At 40.2% G+C, this 16,240-nt stretch overlaps 1 protein-coding gene across 9 annotated transcripts in view; it reads left to right on the forward strand.

Moving 5' to 3' along the window:
• Positions 1-16,240, forward strand: part of tjp1b (tight junction protein 1b) — an 87,807-nt gene that overhangs the window by 27,107 nt on the left and 44,460 nt on the right. For all 9 annotated transcript variants that reach the window (XM_088996478.1, XM_088996480.1, XM_088996481.1 and 6 more), the window contains one exon: positions 948-1,089. In XM_088996478.1, coding sequence (XP_088852604.1) covers positions 948-1,089 — 142 coding nt within the window. The remainder of the gene's footprint in view (positions 1-947; positions 1,090-16,240) is intronic.

Raw genomic sequence — 16,240 nt, forward strand, 5'->3', positions numbered from 1 at the left:
ATCATAAACGCTAATCGAAACTTATTCCTAAATATAAGTGTAAGTGGTACCTCTCAAGAACAACTGAAACAATGTGCAAGGTATCAAAATATGCTAACAGTTGTACAGTTGGTGCAGAAAATCGGTGAATCATTTTAAAGTGATCCGTTGCCGTAGTAAATTTGTAGTAAAAGCAAGTGTGCAATTATGTAGATGTCCTTCAGCGCCTCAAAGTGTGTGGTACTGGAGATTATACAGGTCAGTAACAGTGGTTTAAGTGAGTAGAGAGCTGGAGCTATACAATAATTATAACGGGATGCTGTTCCACAAGGTTGTGCAAAATTGCAAAGAGGAACTATTCAGTTAGATTTTGCTTACTGTTTAGAGACTTAATGGCTAGGGGGAAGAAGCTGTTTAAATGTCTACTGGATTTGGTGCGCATGGATCGGTCGCGCCTGCCTGACAGGAGTACTTGGAAAAGGTTGTGGGCAGGGTGCGAAGGGTCCTGTAGGATTTTTCATACCCTTGTCTCGGTTCCATTACGATGTGTTCCATTAGTTTTTGGTAACATTGTAAAAATATTCAATAGTCTCCTGAGAAAGCTATTTGTGAAGGGTAGAACCTTTTCTACGACGACTGTCTTCTCACCATGACCCGGCATCTGTTTGGTCAAACAAAACCGCCATGTATGTGAATCTGCAGTGCTTGCTGAGACTGAATCGGTCCCCCTGCGGGGTCTTTACAACATTAAATCCTGCCAATAGATTTATTTTAAAAGTCAGTTTAACCAGCAGGGCAGGGTGGAGGAGCCTGCCCTTTGAACGAACAACAACGTCCCCACTGTGTTGTCTTCCCTCTCATAGTAAGCTAAGGCCGATTGTCCTGCTGTGATACAAAATGTATCGGGATTGCTTTTGATGGTGCTCTGATGAAGGACTGTTGTTTATATTTTGTCCCGATGACCTCAGGATACACCCCAGCCCGACCGCTGGCTCCGTCACAGCCGCCTCTTCTGCGAGCACCGTTCAGGGCAAGCCGTCACTTCGCCGCATCAAGGGCCGAATTCACAGGAGCAAAAGCCTGGACAGCATCGACCTCCTGGATTCCAATGTAAGTAAACAAAGCTGGGCTGTTAAAATGTACCTTGATCGTGTTTATTTATGTTTTCTGCAATGAATGAATGAGTGTTATGTTATTTATCATTAGTTTGTTATGAGTGTGTAGTATTTTACAACCCATGCGATTAAAAGGTGATCAATCCAGGGTGTAACCTACCTCTCGCTCTGATAGACACAAGTTAGCGATGACTATAAAGAGCATAAGTAGTTCTGAAAGGCGCTTAGAAATAAACTGTATTATTATCATTATTATTATTATTATTATTATTATTATTATTATTATTATTATTATGTTCAACTATTTAACACACTCGACTATCAAAGTTCCCACTTCCCACCTCCGACAGAAAAGAGAGCTACAGATCCGTGTGACGTCAGAAATTATATTTTAAAGGCATTATGCGATCAAACATTTGCATTAAAGATATTAGCGATGGATAAAAATAATTGCAAGAATAAAAGCTAGCTTGCTTGCTAATAGATAGCTAATAAATAACTAGCTATCTAGCTAATCGATAGACGATCATGTGCCATACCAGTCATGTTAATCCCCTGCCCTCTATTGACAATTAAATTTTTTTTTTATTTTTTTTTTCAAGGGAACAACACAGCCACACGCACCAGCGTTCACTCAACCCAGGAAGTAACTCAAATAGCTAGCTAGCTAGCTAATAGTTAGCTAGCTAAACGCGTGTGGGTGTGTTGTTATTGTGTAGCTGTGTAGCTATTAGCTATCTAGATAGCTAATAGCTAGATAGCTAACTATTAGCTAATAGCTAATCAATCGAGATTATCATGGGCCATACCAGTCATGTTAATTCCCTGCCCTGTTGTTGTCATGATCTGGTTGGCGACCAACGGGTGGCGCTGTCGGTCCCGCCTGCACCTGCACAGGTGCTGGTCGTCCCGATCGGTGGCGGACTGCCACGTTCGGATTGGCGACCAACAGGTAGCGTCGTCAGCCCTGCCTGCAGACTCGCAGGTGCTGGTCGTTTTAATCAGTGACACTTAAAAGGACTCCCGGCACGACCATCCGGTGTCAGTTCATTGTTTGTCTGCAATTGCATGCATTGTATGCTGTGCATGTGTTTGTTTAACCTTGGCAGACTTTTACACTTGGTTTCCTTTTGATACTTTTTTCTGTTCAGATCATTTTGATGTTTTACATTTTGTTCCTGCCGACCTTTATTTTAATACAATTTGTCAAACAACCTCCTGCTCCCTCCTGCCTGCTCTTTGGGATCCGCACCCGCCATCACCACCTCGCAAAACGTGACAGTTGTGACAATTAAAATCTTACATTTTATTCAAGCGAACAGCGACAACACTTTTGTTTTTCGTATCTATCTCTCTATGCTTTGTCCCAGCAGATGACACTGAGACAAAAAAAAAACAAAATAAAAATACCTTTAATGCAAATGTCAATGCACTTTCTTGTTGTTGCCAGATGGAAGCATTGAGCACAGAAGGTGTAAACCTCGGGGGGATAATTTGCGGTTGACAACTAAGCTAACTCTGAATTCAGCCCAACGCTCCACCTCATTAAAGTACATCAAGGAGAAGTCGGGGGAAATAGAGCTGCTTGAATTATTGATATCAGCATTGATCAGTAATGGTGTTGAGGCCTTTGAGAATTTAAATGACTGTAAAATAAAAGATTAAAAGCAGCAGTCAGCAACTAACTGTTTAAGACCGTTTTAGGAGTGATTGTGCATTGAATTTTTTACCAGTATTTCTAATACCACTTTGAGCATTTATATTCCTTCCCTGAAGAGCTTAGTAGTGGTGTGATGTTTGTGTAACTGTGGCAGAGCTTAAATCTGCTCTCTGACAGGTTGATTTATTAAAAGCAGCTGAAATATGATGGCACTGATATTCTGACATCATACATGCATACATACATGCATGTATAAATGCATGCATGCATGCATGCGGACAGACAGACAGACAGGCAGACAGACAATGCTTAAAAATGAATGACTCTGCGTCTTTGTGTTGTCATATTTTATTTTATTTTTGTTCTTTTGACTTCAAGACGGCGCCGCGACAGTGGCTGCCTTTCCAGCAGCTCCTGTATTTTGTTTTTATACTTTCATTCCTTTCATAATTTAGCTGCTGTGAAATGTAAATTTCTCCTCTGCGAGACTAATAAAGGCAAATCCAATCCAATTATTGATAGAGAAAAATACTACTTTTGCTGAAATATTCAGCAAAAAAGGTTGTTAACTGTCAGAGATCTTCTCATTAACTCATTCATTGTCAATCCCAAATTTATTCGGGATTGAAAATATGACGTAGAGCGCTATTCCCGAATGTATTCGGGTTTTGTTTTTTCTTGTTTGGGTGCGATTGAAGCGCTGGCGATGGCATCTGGCGATGTTTTTTCTTTTCCACAAAGGGGCAGCATTTCCCTTTTTTCCATGTTTGTATGTATTGCATTGTCTTTTGGACCCATATAAATTAGGAATTATTCTTTTTTTTCTGATGAAATAAGAGAGATTAACGTTTTTAATGCTGTATTGAATGTTTATGTAGTCCGAAAACTCAATAGTCTGTGGGTCCTGCAATTTGAGTGACGATGACAAAAACCCTGGCACTGGAGTGGACACATTTTTGCACATCGTCTGGCAGTGAATGAGTTAACATGCATCTCAAGGCACGACTGAATACCAAATTAATTGAAGTGTATAGGCTCCACTGGATTCGGAAGAAGAAGCACACCACACGAAAGTAATTTGTCTTGATAACTTGCCATTCACTGGACCCTTCAAGTCGCCACTATCGCACCTGAGACTGAGGACTCATTTTTGGGTTTTTTTTCCCTCTGTAAAATTCTCAGTTCAGTTTGTGTATGTGTGCGTGTGTGCGTGTGTGCGTGCGTGTGCGTGTGTGTGTGTGTGTGTGTGTGTGTGTGTGTGTGTGTGTGTGTGTGTGTGTGTGTGTGTGTGTGCGTGTGCACGTGTGTGTGTGTGTGCGTGTGTGTGTGCACGCAAGCAAGAGGAAAGTTGCTGACATGCCGAAACTCAAATGCAGCTGATGGAAGAAGCGGTCTGCCTCGCCGTGAGTGATGAGACTGCAGGATTCTGAGCTTGAGGAACACATAAAGACCTGCGTTTTGCTGGCTGTTTGATGTTGTTACTGGAGCATTTTAGTTCAGTGATTTAAATGAGCGAGATTAACTAGTTATTTTATCAAATAATTAGCTGATTAACTCATTCATTGCCAGACGATGTGCAAAAATGTGTCCCATCTAGTGCCAGGGTTTTTGTCATTGTCACTCCAATTCCAGGACCCATAGAATATTGAGTTTTAGGACAACATAAACATTCAATATCGTGTAAGAAACATTAAACTTTCTTCTTTCATCCGAAAAAAAATAGTTAATTCCCAAGTTACATGGGTCTGGAGTTATATGAGCTTGAAATGAGGGTGGCTGTCCAAAATACAATGAACAATGAATAAAAAAAATACATATTGGTTTATATACAACAGCTGAAGCAGGAACAAAGCACTAACATGGAAAATTATTATTATATTATATTATATTATATTATATTATATTATATTATATATTATATTATATATTGCCAGAGGTCTGGCCAGTGCTTTATCGACACCCAAGGAAGGAAAAACAAAACCCAAACTAATTTGGGATTGCCGCTCTACGTCATATTTTCAATTCCCGAATAAATGTGTGAATGCCAGTGAATGACTTAATTGGATATGCCTAATATTGGAGTCGTCATTAAAAATATGTCAAGCACTATTTTTTAATCAGGCCGATGAACGTTTTGTTTTTGAATATGAGCCATGGATCAACGTAGGCACATAAATACCATCAAGTACAAAATAATCAATCGCAGTAGATTAGTCAATAATTCATTGTTTTTTTCTGATGATTAATTTTCTCTCTTGATAGACAAGGGAGGACTTTGGCGCCTGACCCACTCCTGCCGTCATTTGTGTTGGCAAGCGGTGCGTGTGTTCACTAAGAGCTTGAATCAGATTTTAATGATCAGGCTGCAGAAAATACATCAGAAGGGGAAAACGGCATCTTTTATGCACCAGATGCTTTTGCGTTTGCAGTCATTTGAAAACAGCAGCATAAACTGCGCAATTGGGTACTCCAGGCTAATATATTTCTGTTGTGTCATGTTTTTTTCCCGTCACTTTGAAGGACCAGAGAATTCACTTAGTTGCTTTTTTTCCAAAATTATTTGTATTTTCTTTAAACTTATGCTGATTATTTCACAATGCTCAATACAATTTATGGCACAGTTGAGTTGCTTTAAACAGGAAAGCCTCAGATATCATTACTGTGAAGCCAAGATGAACAGGACATGTAAAATGGTGACATGTTAAGTATTCAGAATCAGAATCAGAAAGCCTTTAATAGTCCCATAATGGGGAGATTTGCAATCTACAGCAGCAAAATTGAAAGGGGTGTGTGTGTGTGGGGGGGGGGGGTCGGTGTAAAGATCAAAACTAAGTATTGAATGCATAATAGAAATAAAGTAAATAAAAAAATGATCAGAGTGATTACCTCTAAATTACCATCCCAAAAAAGCCCAATGTAAGCATTTCTTCACCTCTCAGTCAGAAAGTGCTGCAGATGTATTTGCGAGGGGAGTGCGGCTGCAGCCGACTGAGCCAATCTGCATATTTAAGACCCATCGGATGGAGGTTTTCCTCCCATGTGATGAAGGTGTGTGAGGGTGACTCTGAGTGTGACGCACCATGAACGAGCAATATGGGAAGCAAGGGGGGAGGAGGTGGAAGTGAGAGATTTCTCTGAAGGAGGCTTTATTGAAAGGTGGGTGCGCGGGAGGGAGCAAGGGGGGAGATTCTGTGATTGAAGAAGCACATGATTTTCTCGAGGTGAAACAGGACTGTTGCATAAGAACAGTCAGAGAATGGATTTTTTTTTTCATGAGCGCAGAGGGATGGTTGGAGGGTCGGTATGTAAAAAAAAAAATAGGCGGAGTTAGCCATCCGTGATGCATGCAAAGGTTGCGTGTGGTAACTCGGGCTGCTCGGAGGGAACGACAGATGTTGCGAACGTTTCTAGAGGCTACGACTCAGGGGCAAGGCCTGTCTATTATGTGTCCTCCGATGGGACATATGGCAGGTCATTGAAAGCACTCTGTGCGCTCACAATACCTTCTATCATGTCACAATATGTTGATTTACAGCATTCCTTACATGCGATTTGAATAAGGCAATGGTGAAACGCAATGGCAGGTTCATGGAAAGGCCGCTACGGATTTTTTTTCTTCTGTCTTTACAGTGCGTGTACTGCAAATGTTATCCAGATTGACTTTGAAAAGTGATATGGTCTGCCTCATATTAAGTCATTTATTCCCAACTGGTATTTTGGTGATTTTTTTTGGTCACTCTGCTTTGAGTATACTGTATTTGAATGTTCGATCTATATATATTTTTTTTCGCATAATCAGATTTCAACCTTTGTGTGCTTCATAGTTGCTTTTGTACTTACTGGATTAGCCTTTATTTTTCTTGCAGTGGAGACATTTACATTTCACAGCAGCAAAGTGATGAAAGTAAGCGGAAAGGAAGAAGTAGAAAAACAAAATTGGAGAGCTGCTGTAAAGGCAGCCACTTTCGCGGCGCCATCTTGAAGTCAAAACAACAAAAGAAATAATATGACAACACAAAGACACAGACATCATTCAATCTTAAGCAGTTTCTACACACTCTTTGTTGCATGAAGCAGTTCTAGATGAAACAGGAGAGGATCAAAGCGTCCTTTTCACTGGTGGATCAGGGACATCTACTACAATGCACATCTACTACAAGCTAAATGCTGAAAACAAACATGAAGCTATAGCATCCATTGACGAAAAGAGATTGTCTCACATCTCCTGTCCCACGAAAATCCGCTTGAATTCCAAGCTGCTACAGTTCCAATAACGCATCGGCGCTCTGCGCTGACACTCCTTTCTCTTCATCGCGGGCTCCTCAAGCCAATGCATCCATCCAGCCGCTGACTGTCCAACAGCACAGACCTATCCACTGAACATTTGATGTTATTGAAAGGGCAAAACAAATGGCACAAGATAGGGACTACTGTAGTTTTCCTTGTGTGCAGACTTTTTTAGTTGTTATTGCACAGTCAATGTGGAACATTTATACTGTAAATAATGTAAATAAATATGGACGTTTAAGATCGTTTCTGAATTTGCTTTCCCAAGTACAAGAATTTCATCTATAGTTTATTCCTTCATGGATTGAGCCAAAAGATTATAACCGGAGGAGCCTTCCCTCGTCAGGGACAGATTGGAGATAAATGCGCCATTCTCATTTGTTTTCACGGTCACGATTGTGTATCTCATACACAACAAATCATTATATTAGAGAAAACCACATAAATCCCAAACAACTGTATTGCCTTACACGGGTGATTTATAACCACATGGCAGAGCTCATCAGCTTGGTGAGTATGTGGCACTAAAACAACATCACGTAATATGTTCCATAACCCACATGATCATGGATCTACTTCTGTACCACGACATCCTCTTATTCTGATTTGAGATGTTCAACAAGTGCTCGTTGATTTTAACCCTCCAACCGAGCACTCAAGTGTCGGGTAAGCAAGTGAAGGGCAAGCAGTTGGATGACGTAATGTTTGTGGCAATGAAGATGGTGGTCACGGTGGAGAAGGTTGCGCTCAGACAACATAATCAATCACTGCGCTCAATGCTCACTCATTGCCCCTCCCTAGATTACAATGGGTTAATTATAATGAAACGAACGCACGCTTTGCTACGGTCAAATAAATAGCTCACAAGCAGAATATTTTTCATGTTGGTTTGACAACAATCTATAAAATTAAATATAAATGTCAGAGATAATCGTTGCCATGAATATTACATGTAATACAAATCACCATCATCAGATTTGCCCTATCGATGCCTTAATGAACATCGACTATCTTGACTGGTTATTTCTGAATGACTTCATTAGAGAAAAATCATGAAAACAGAAACAAGTACAATTGAACACGTTGAGAAATATACCGTATTCTCCTTTATAAATTATTTAACTCGTTCACTGCCATTCTATAATTTATTCTGGAATCTGCCTACGTTGATTCATGCTTCACATTCAAACAAAAACAAAACATTCATCGGCCTGATTAAAAACTAGGGCTTGATATATTTTTTTTATGACAATTCCGATATTAGGCATAGCCAATTAACTAATTCATTGCCATTGAGGAATTTATTCCAGAATTAAAAATATGACATAGAACGTCATTCCCGAATTAGTTTGGGTTTATTTTTGCCTTGCTTGGGTGCTGATAAACCGTTGGCCAGACCTCGGACACTGTTTTTCCCTTCCTCGAAGGGGGCAGCATTTCCTTTTTTTTGTTAGTGCTTTGTTCCAGCTTTAGCTGTTGTTAAAGGCCTATACAATCCAATCTGTATGTATTGTATTGTATATTGGACAGCCGTCCCCATTTCAAGCTCATATAACTCCAGAACCATATAATTTAGGAATTAACACATTTTTCCTGATGAAAGAAGAGAATCTAATGTTTCTAACTACATTGACTTTTTATGTACAGTGGGACCTTGGCTTACGCACTTAATGGGTTCCCAGACAGTGTGTAAGAAAAGTGTGTATTCAAAAAAATCTATTTCCCATAGGAAACCATTAAAATGAGAATAATCGGTTCCCAGGTCTCTATAAAATATAATTTTCAACTAAATAAGCCATAAAACTACAAACAATATACCTTATTCTATGTATAATAAATGTGCTATTGTACTGTAATGAAAGAAATACACTGCACTATATAATAAAGTCGTTTTATTTACCTTTGTGATGGTCGTTGATGGCTTGATGGAATGGGGTGGCAGGTCGGAGAGAATTGCTGTTTGGAAGGAGTCACATTACATAAGAACTGTAATTACAGAAATAAACTGTACTATATAATAAAGTCATTTTATTTACCTTTGTGATGGTCGTTGATGGCTTGATGGAATGGGGTTTAGACTTCTCTTCCTGTGTTATGAAAGTCCGGTTCGGCATCTTTTTCTGCATTAAATACCTGCTGATGAACGTAGCCTTCTTCTTTCACCATTTCGAGGAATGATCCCTTAACGATATCAGAGTGAATTAGCTGTGCTTTCTCGGATATAATTGCTTTTTTCATGCTGTCGCCGGCTAGCTGTTTTTCGTGAATCCAAATTAACAGAAGTTTTTCAACCTCTAATTAATGCCTTTACTGATCGGAAAATGTGTGGTGGTCACCACATTCTTGTATTAGAACCCTTGAAGTGATGGTGGATGGTAGAGCAGCACATGTAGACAGTTAAAGCAGTACTCACATATACAATACGATATGATACGATACAAGACAAGACAAGACAACTTCAACTGTTGTTAAAGCGCTATATAAATCAATATGTATGCACTGTATTGTATTTTATTCAGATAACTCCAGACCCATGAAATTTAGGAATTAACTAATTTTTTTGATTGAATGTTTATGTAGTCCTAAAACTCAATGTTCTGTGGGTCCTGGAATTTGAGTAACAATGACAAAAACCCTGGCACTGGAGTGGACACACTTTTGCACGTCTGGCAGTGAATGTTAATCCCCAAAAATATAAGATCAAAACATATTTTTTTTTCAAGTATTTGGTCGTAGTTTCCATCCTTCCAATGAAATAAATATGGAATGCATTGCAAATATTTGATTCAATGCACTCTTATTTACCTCAAAACAACTTTGCCAATACAAAGCGCAGGCATCCATGCTGTGCATTCTCGCAATGTCTCTTTTGTTGCTACTGAGAGTGTGCGTCATGCGGCGTGCATGTGTCGCTGGACATGTGTGTTGATGCCTTAGGGAGGCAACCATATGCCATTTAGACGCAGGATCTCCCATCCTGTTAGACCAGCGGGGGAGGAAGCCCCACTCCTCGCTGCGTTGGTTCACACGGCTTTCATTGGGCGCTGTGATGAAATCACGCAAATCGCCTTCACTCATTTTCGTGCTTGTTTTCCCATCGCTCCACTTGTACAGTATCTAGATTTGGACTACAATGTTTTTGGATGGGGCAGTTTTAATGTCAGCACAAGTCCTGCAGAGGGCAGAGTTTTACTAAAAAGCACCCTTAAAGGACAACCGACGTCACTTTTTTGTTTCTTAACTGCCATAAAAAAAAAACGTTTTATAGCATCTAAAATACCCAAAACACGCAGTATGATATTTTTAGTCAAATGCGAAACACCAATAAAAATCACTCAAAGTGTCCAAAATGTGCAAAAAATTGAGCTGCGAATTGGGCATTTTCAGAAAGTCCCGCCCCCAAATTCGTGACGTCACGCCAAGACGTCTTGCATTGCTAGTGAATCAAAACAATGGCTTCAGATTCGGAGAATATGCTTTCTTGTTACACATCCAGTTATGAATATGATTCAAATAGTTCTAAAGAGGAAAGCATACATGTTTGCAATCGATTAAAGAATTTATTTTTGCCATTTTGAGGCAACATTGGGGGAAAATCTCTCATCCAAAAAAAAGAGGCACAAAATGGCGACCTCCTGTGGCCACCTCCGTTTCCACAGGCTGATAAATTCCTTATATGGAGCTTGGACGCCCTCTTCTGGCCTCCTGGCGGCTTTTGGGTGCAACACGAGGTCCCCAGGACAAACAGGTACAGCAAAATACATTGACGTGATGGAAGGACCGCTACAATGCGTCTTTTTTACAGTAAAGGGCGGCCCTTTAGTGACGTCACGTACGGACTCGTCACCAACTCAAAAACAAGACTTCCTGAATATTCAGCGTGAATCTTAAAATATAGCTAAAATATAGCTATATGCAGTGGAATCTTTGTAAAATACGCTCAGTAGAAGTAATTTGAAGCCATTTTACAAATTATGGGCACAACTTGTCCGGAGATGTCTGTTGTCCTTTAAATGTCCACATGGCCCATGTCTTTAACCTCCATATTATGTTGAAAAAAACTATGTTGATTATGTTGTGGGTCATTTTACCCATATGTAAAAATCGAAAAGTCATATAATAGGTGACATCAGCAACAACTGTTTCTGAGATGTTATGAACATACTTGAAAAGAGGGACAACCTATTTTGTGTCCAATTGAGATATTTTCGAACTGTTTTGAAGAAAATGAAAAGAAAGGATATCCAGTGCTTTAGTCAACACAAAAATGGAAACGGGTCAAATTGACTCCTTAACATAACATGAGGGTTACGTCCATTCACATGAAGTTATAAAGTCACGATAGTTCCTAATAAAATACAGTTGTTGGATGGAAAGAAATTCAAACTACAGTATTAGCAGAAGTCTTGCACCGGTTGGTTTTTGATTCATTAATTTAATAAAGTTTATTTTGTATTTATTTTTGCCAACTCATCGTTTTTTATTTGTGTACTCGATTAGCTTTTTTTTCTCAACTTTACTCTTCTTATGACTGACTACGACCTGCCACTCACCACAAAATGTACGCATTTTCCACAGAAGCAAAAGCCGATACGCAAATAAAAGCCAGCCGGTTGGCAATTTAACTCCTTCACTGCCCGACGTCCAAAAATGTGCTCACTCTAGGGCCAGTGTCTTTGTCATTGTCACTCGAATTCCAGTACCCACAGAACATTGTGTTTTAGGACTACAAAAACAGCGTTAGGAACCTTAGACTCTCTTCATTCTTTAGATAAAATGAGTTAATTCCTAAATTATATGGGTCTGGAGTTATATGAGCTTGAAATGAGGATGGCTCTCCAAAATGCAATGCAATACATATACATGTTGATTCATATAGCACCCATGAAAGAACAAAACCCGAAAAAATTCAGGAATGACGCGCTACGTCATATTTTCAATTCCCGAATAAATTCGTCAATAGCAGTGAATGAGCTAAATGTGTAGTTAACATCAGAGTGCTATTTCACTAACAATAAATTTTAGGAGTCTTTCCAATAAGTCTTCCTGTATTTTATGATGAGGGCTTCGGTAAGCGTAGTCAGTGAGTATAGATAATCAATCGTGTATCAATATTTACACCAGTCAGTTAATTAATCGCCGCTTTGAACATTCTTATACTCCCCTAAGGAACTGAGTATCATGTTAAATGCATGCACTATGTGGCCCTGTTAGTGGGTCGATGTGTTCGGAACCAAAACAATTCAACGCAATACAGTAAAGTCTCGTTATATCGATATCGGTTATATCGATAGTACTGCTTATTACGATACTATTTCTATGAACGCTAGGAGAAAATTTACATGCCGCAGGATCGGATATATCGATAGTCCGGTTATATCGATATTTTTTCCGACTCCCGAGAATATCGATATAATGAGACTTTACTGTATTTTCCTTTCTGGAAACCTCATTGCCATCCGTGTATTGACATTAACTGATTGGACTTGTTATTAGCTTTGCAAGGATAAACATACTTTGGGTGATTGCTTCTTTGCTAGCGCACACGAGGCTGTGGTTGGATTAGCTGAGATTTTATTTGGGATGTCCGCAGTCACAGCAGAGGCTGGTGTCACATTATCCTCAGGCAGCCGATGTAACTTTATGTCAAGTCACCTGATCGGTTTGAGCTCTCAGCTGTTGCTTTCTGGGAGGTAAAGGGGAGATTACGGGTGTCATCTGGGAGAATACTAAAGTCGTAGATGCATCGCTTCTGAATTTAGCTTTGAAACGCACGAGTCACTAAATCTGGATTTGTGCTTTTGAAATGAGGTCACATTTTGATGATGGTCACCTTTCATGTGCTTCACTGTATCAACCGTCATTTGGCGTCATCAGCGTCAAATGATATTTCACAAAGACAGTTTGTCACGCTTTGGAAGGTGGTGGTTGTGGATCCCAAAAAAAGCAGATAGGAGGGAGGAGCACGGTATATTTCACAAATTGTATCAAATAAAGTCGACAGGAACAAAATCTCAAACAACAAAGTAATCAGAACAAGAAGGTCCAAAGTAGCAAACAAAACCACGAGTAAAACATGACAAGACGAAACAATGACCAAACAATGACCCGACACTGAATGGTCATGCCGGGAGTCTTTTAAACTGCCACTGATTAAAACGACCAACACTTGTGCAGCTGCAGGTGGGGCCCCACAGTGCCACCTTTTGGTCGCAAACCAAAACGTGACACAATTAGCACCTGCTAAACTCTGAATCGCTTCAATGATGTGCCTTGATTCACATGCTGGGTATGATATTTGTGTCAAACTTTCCTGGTTCAAGTATCTCATTCACTGGCATTCCCAAATGTATTTGGGAATTGAAAAGCATCAGGTGGAATGCCATTCCCGAATTTGTTCGAGTTTTGGTTTTTCTTCCGAGGGGTGCCGATAAAGCGCTGGTCAGTCTTCTGGTAATGATTTTTCCCTTCCACCAAGGGGCTGCATTTCCCTTTTTTCTATGTTACCGCTTTGTTCCAGCTTCAGCTGTTGTTAAAGCACTATATGAATCAATATGTCTGTATTGTATTTTATACAGCTGCGCCAATTTCAAGCTCAGACAACTCTAGACCGATATAACTTAGGAATTAACTCTTTCTGATGAAAGAAGAGAATCTAAGGTTTGTTACGCCGAATTGAATGTTTATGTAGTCCTAAAACTCAATATTCTGTAGGTCCTGCAATTTTAGTGAAAATAACAAAAACACTGGCACTGGACTGGACACATTTTTGCACATTGTTTGGCAGTGAATGAGTTAAACAGTCAGCTTCCTAAACATTGGGATATGAATGAGGTCCTCATTTGTTTTGGCTTTAAACATAACCACAGCAGATTTGAAATGAAACAAAACAACACTGTGCTTTGACTGCTGATTTTTTTTTGTGTATAATCAATTGATATGAAATGTGATTGAAAAATGTGTTTATTTTTTGTCGTTTGTTTGTTTTGAGGAGCACCCAAAGGCTTTAAAATCCAATATTGGACCAATTTAGATGAAAAAGCTGCCCAATGAAGATGAAGACTTGTTTCTGCTGCATTATTATTTCTGTTTGTCCTCAACGCCAAGGACACGTTTCATCTTCCTACCCACAGAGTCACCGTTAAATAAGCCCTTTTTTTAATGTTACTTTTTTATTGCTGACTTTACATGGCAGATGAAGCGCCCTAGATCGGGGCCCCTTGTCTGTTTCTCAGCGTGGGAAGCATCATGAAGGCCTGAGAAAGACATTTTTGCCCTGAAGTTGTGTCAAACCAGGAAGGTGAATTTGATGCGAGAGGTCAAACATGGAGCAGGGACAATAGAGAAATGTAGTCAGGTCAAAGCGTACCTTTATGTGGTTCATATATTGGATGCCAGGTTACTGTATCTTACATTTTTACGGCTTCTACATCACAAATGGGCAAATGCATTTATCTCCCCCTGCCGCAATGCTATGTTTAACAGTGGCCATGTTATTCGATATCCCTTTCAAGCACATGGGTAGCCACGCCAATCTTTGCTTCGCGTGCTGTTTTCATGACTTGTGCTATGAGGAGGTGACACGTACGCATGTTTGAAAAAGCCAACATGATGAGAATTTTTAATTCCCTCACCTCCCTTTTTTCCCACTCCGGCGATTCAGCCCAATAAATTTGAATTGGGATCGAAATGTTGATGCAGTGAGAGAGAGGCTAGCATTGTGTTTGCACGGCATGTGAAACTCCCTCTGTGCTGTCAGAGCCAGTGAGGCAGTGTTCTAGCTTTAGCAGAGGGTATTTCAAGGGCTTCAAGAGAGGAATGATAAAGAAGTGTTAAGCTCACGTCAAAGCTGTGCAGACTAAAAAACTTTGCTTTCATGCATTTCCACAGGGTACTTTCTGCTCCAATACTTCGGTTGTGCTGCATGATGATCATTTTTGAGCCATTGGTCTTGCGCATTGACACTGAGTGGCCCAAGGTGTGCCTCTTCAAACCGCTTACAGGACAACCGACACCATTTTTTGTTTCCTAACTGACATCAGAAAAACGTTTTATAGCATCTAAAATACCCAAAACACGCAGGCTGATATTTTTAGTCAAATGTAAAACACCAATAAAAATGACCTAAAGTGTCCCAAAACTGACACAAATGAGCTTGAAACTGGTGAGATTCAGAAAGTCCCCCCCCCCCTTGTTCGTGACGTCATTTTAGGTTACAGACTGCCTTGCTCCAGAATCAAAGCAAAGGCTTCAGAGAGTTCAGATTCGGAGAAGATGCCTTCTTGTTCCTCATCCAGTTGTGAATATGATTCAATTAGGTCTGAAGAGGAAAGCGTACGTGTTTGCAATCGATTAAAGAAGTCCTTCCGGATCAATTCGAGCCATCTGCAAGCGATGAAACCGGTGAAGAACTGGACTCTGATGTAGCGGCAGAAAATGCACAAGATGGCGCACAAGCTGCGTTTCGTCCAGTATATGAAGCCGCTTATCAGAGCCGTAAAGCCACCCGTGATTGGTTAAAATCCATGGTAGAAGGCAGAGGGGTGGGTTTTAGGCACACACACAAAGGAGACCGCCACAATTCGAACAAGCACATGAACATCAGATGTTGAGACGAGAAAGCTCCGACAGCGCTACAGAGGAAAAAATGACATGGTGGAAAGTGGATGTTTGTCCGATCGGTTTGCTCCACTAATATGGCGACTGCTCTCTTTCACCAAGTGAGCTCACAGTTGGCATGCAGTGTGACTAAATGAGTAAATTATGCATCAAACTTCCGCGATCCAAACGCCGAATCACTAACTCTGGTTAGCTTCCTCGTTCGCCTACGCTGGTGCTCGACTGCTCTGCTCCGTTGGAAAAGGGCTGATTTGTCCGCTGGGAATTTGTGTAAACTTACACCTTCTTTATGCATGTTACCGCAATTGGCTGTGACACAACGATTCACCATCGCGTTATTTATATCGTTTTCCTTCTAATTTCGTGATCAACACTGTGTTTTCAGACGAAAAAAGTACTCAAAATGCATTGTGTGTCGCTTTCTCGGTCACGGGCGTTCCCTCCGTGACGTCACTTCGAGCATCATAATCATCAACCCGAAAACAAATCTTTAGACGTAAAATATAGCTATATGCGAAGGAATCTCTGTAAAATGCGCTCAGTAGAAGTCATTTAAAGTGATTTTACAAATTATGGATGC

This window comes from Hippocampus bargibanti, linkage group LG05 (genome assembly GCF_051943395.1).
Source record: "Hippocampus bargibanti isolate YZ-2025 linkage group LG05, ASM5194339v1, whole genome shotgun sequence".
Lineage (NCBI taxonomy): Eukaryota > Metazoa > Chordata > Actinopteri > Syngnathiformes > Syngnathidae > Hippocampus > Hippocampus bargibanti.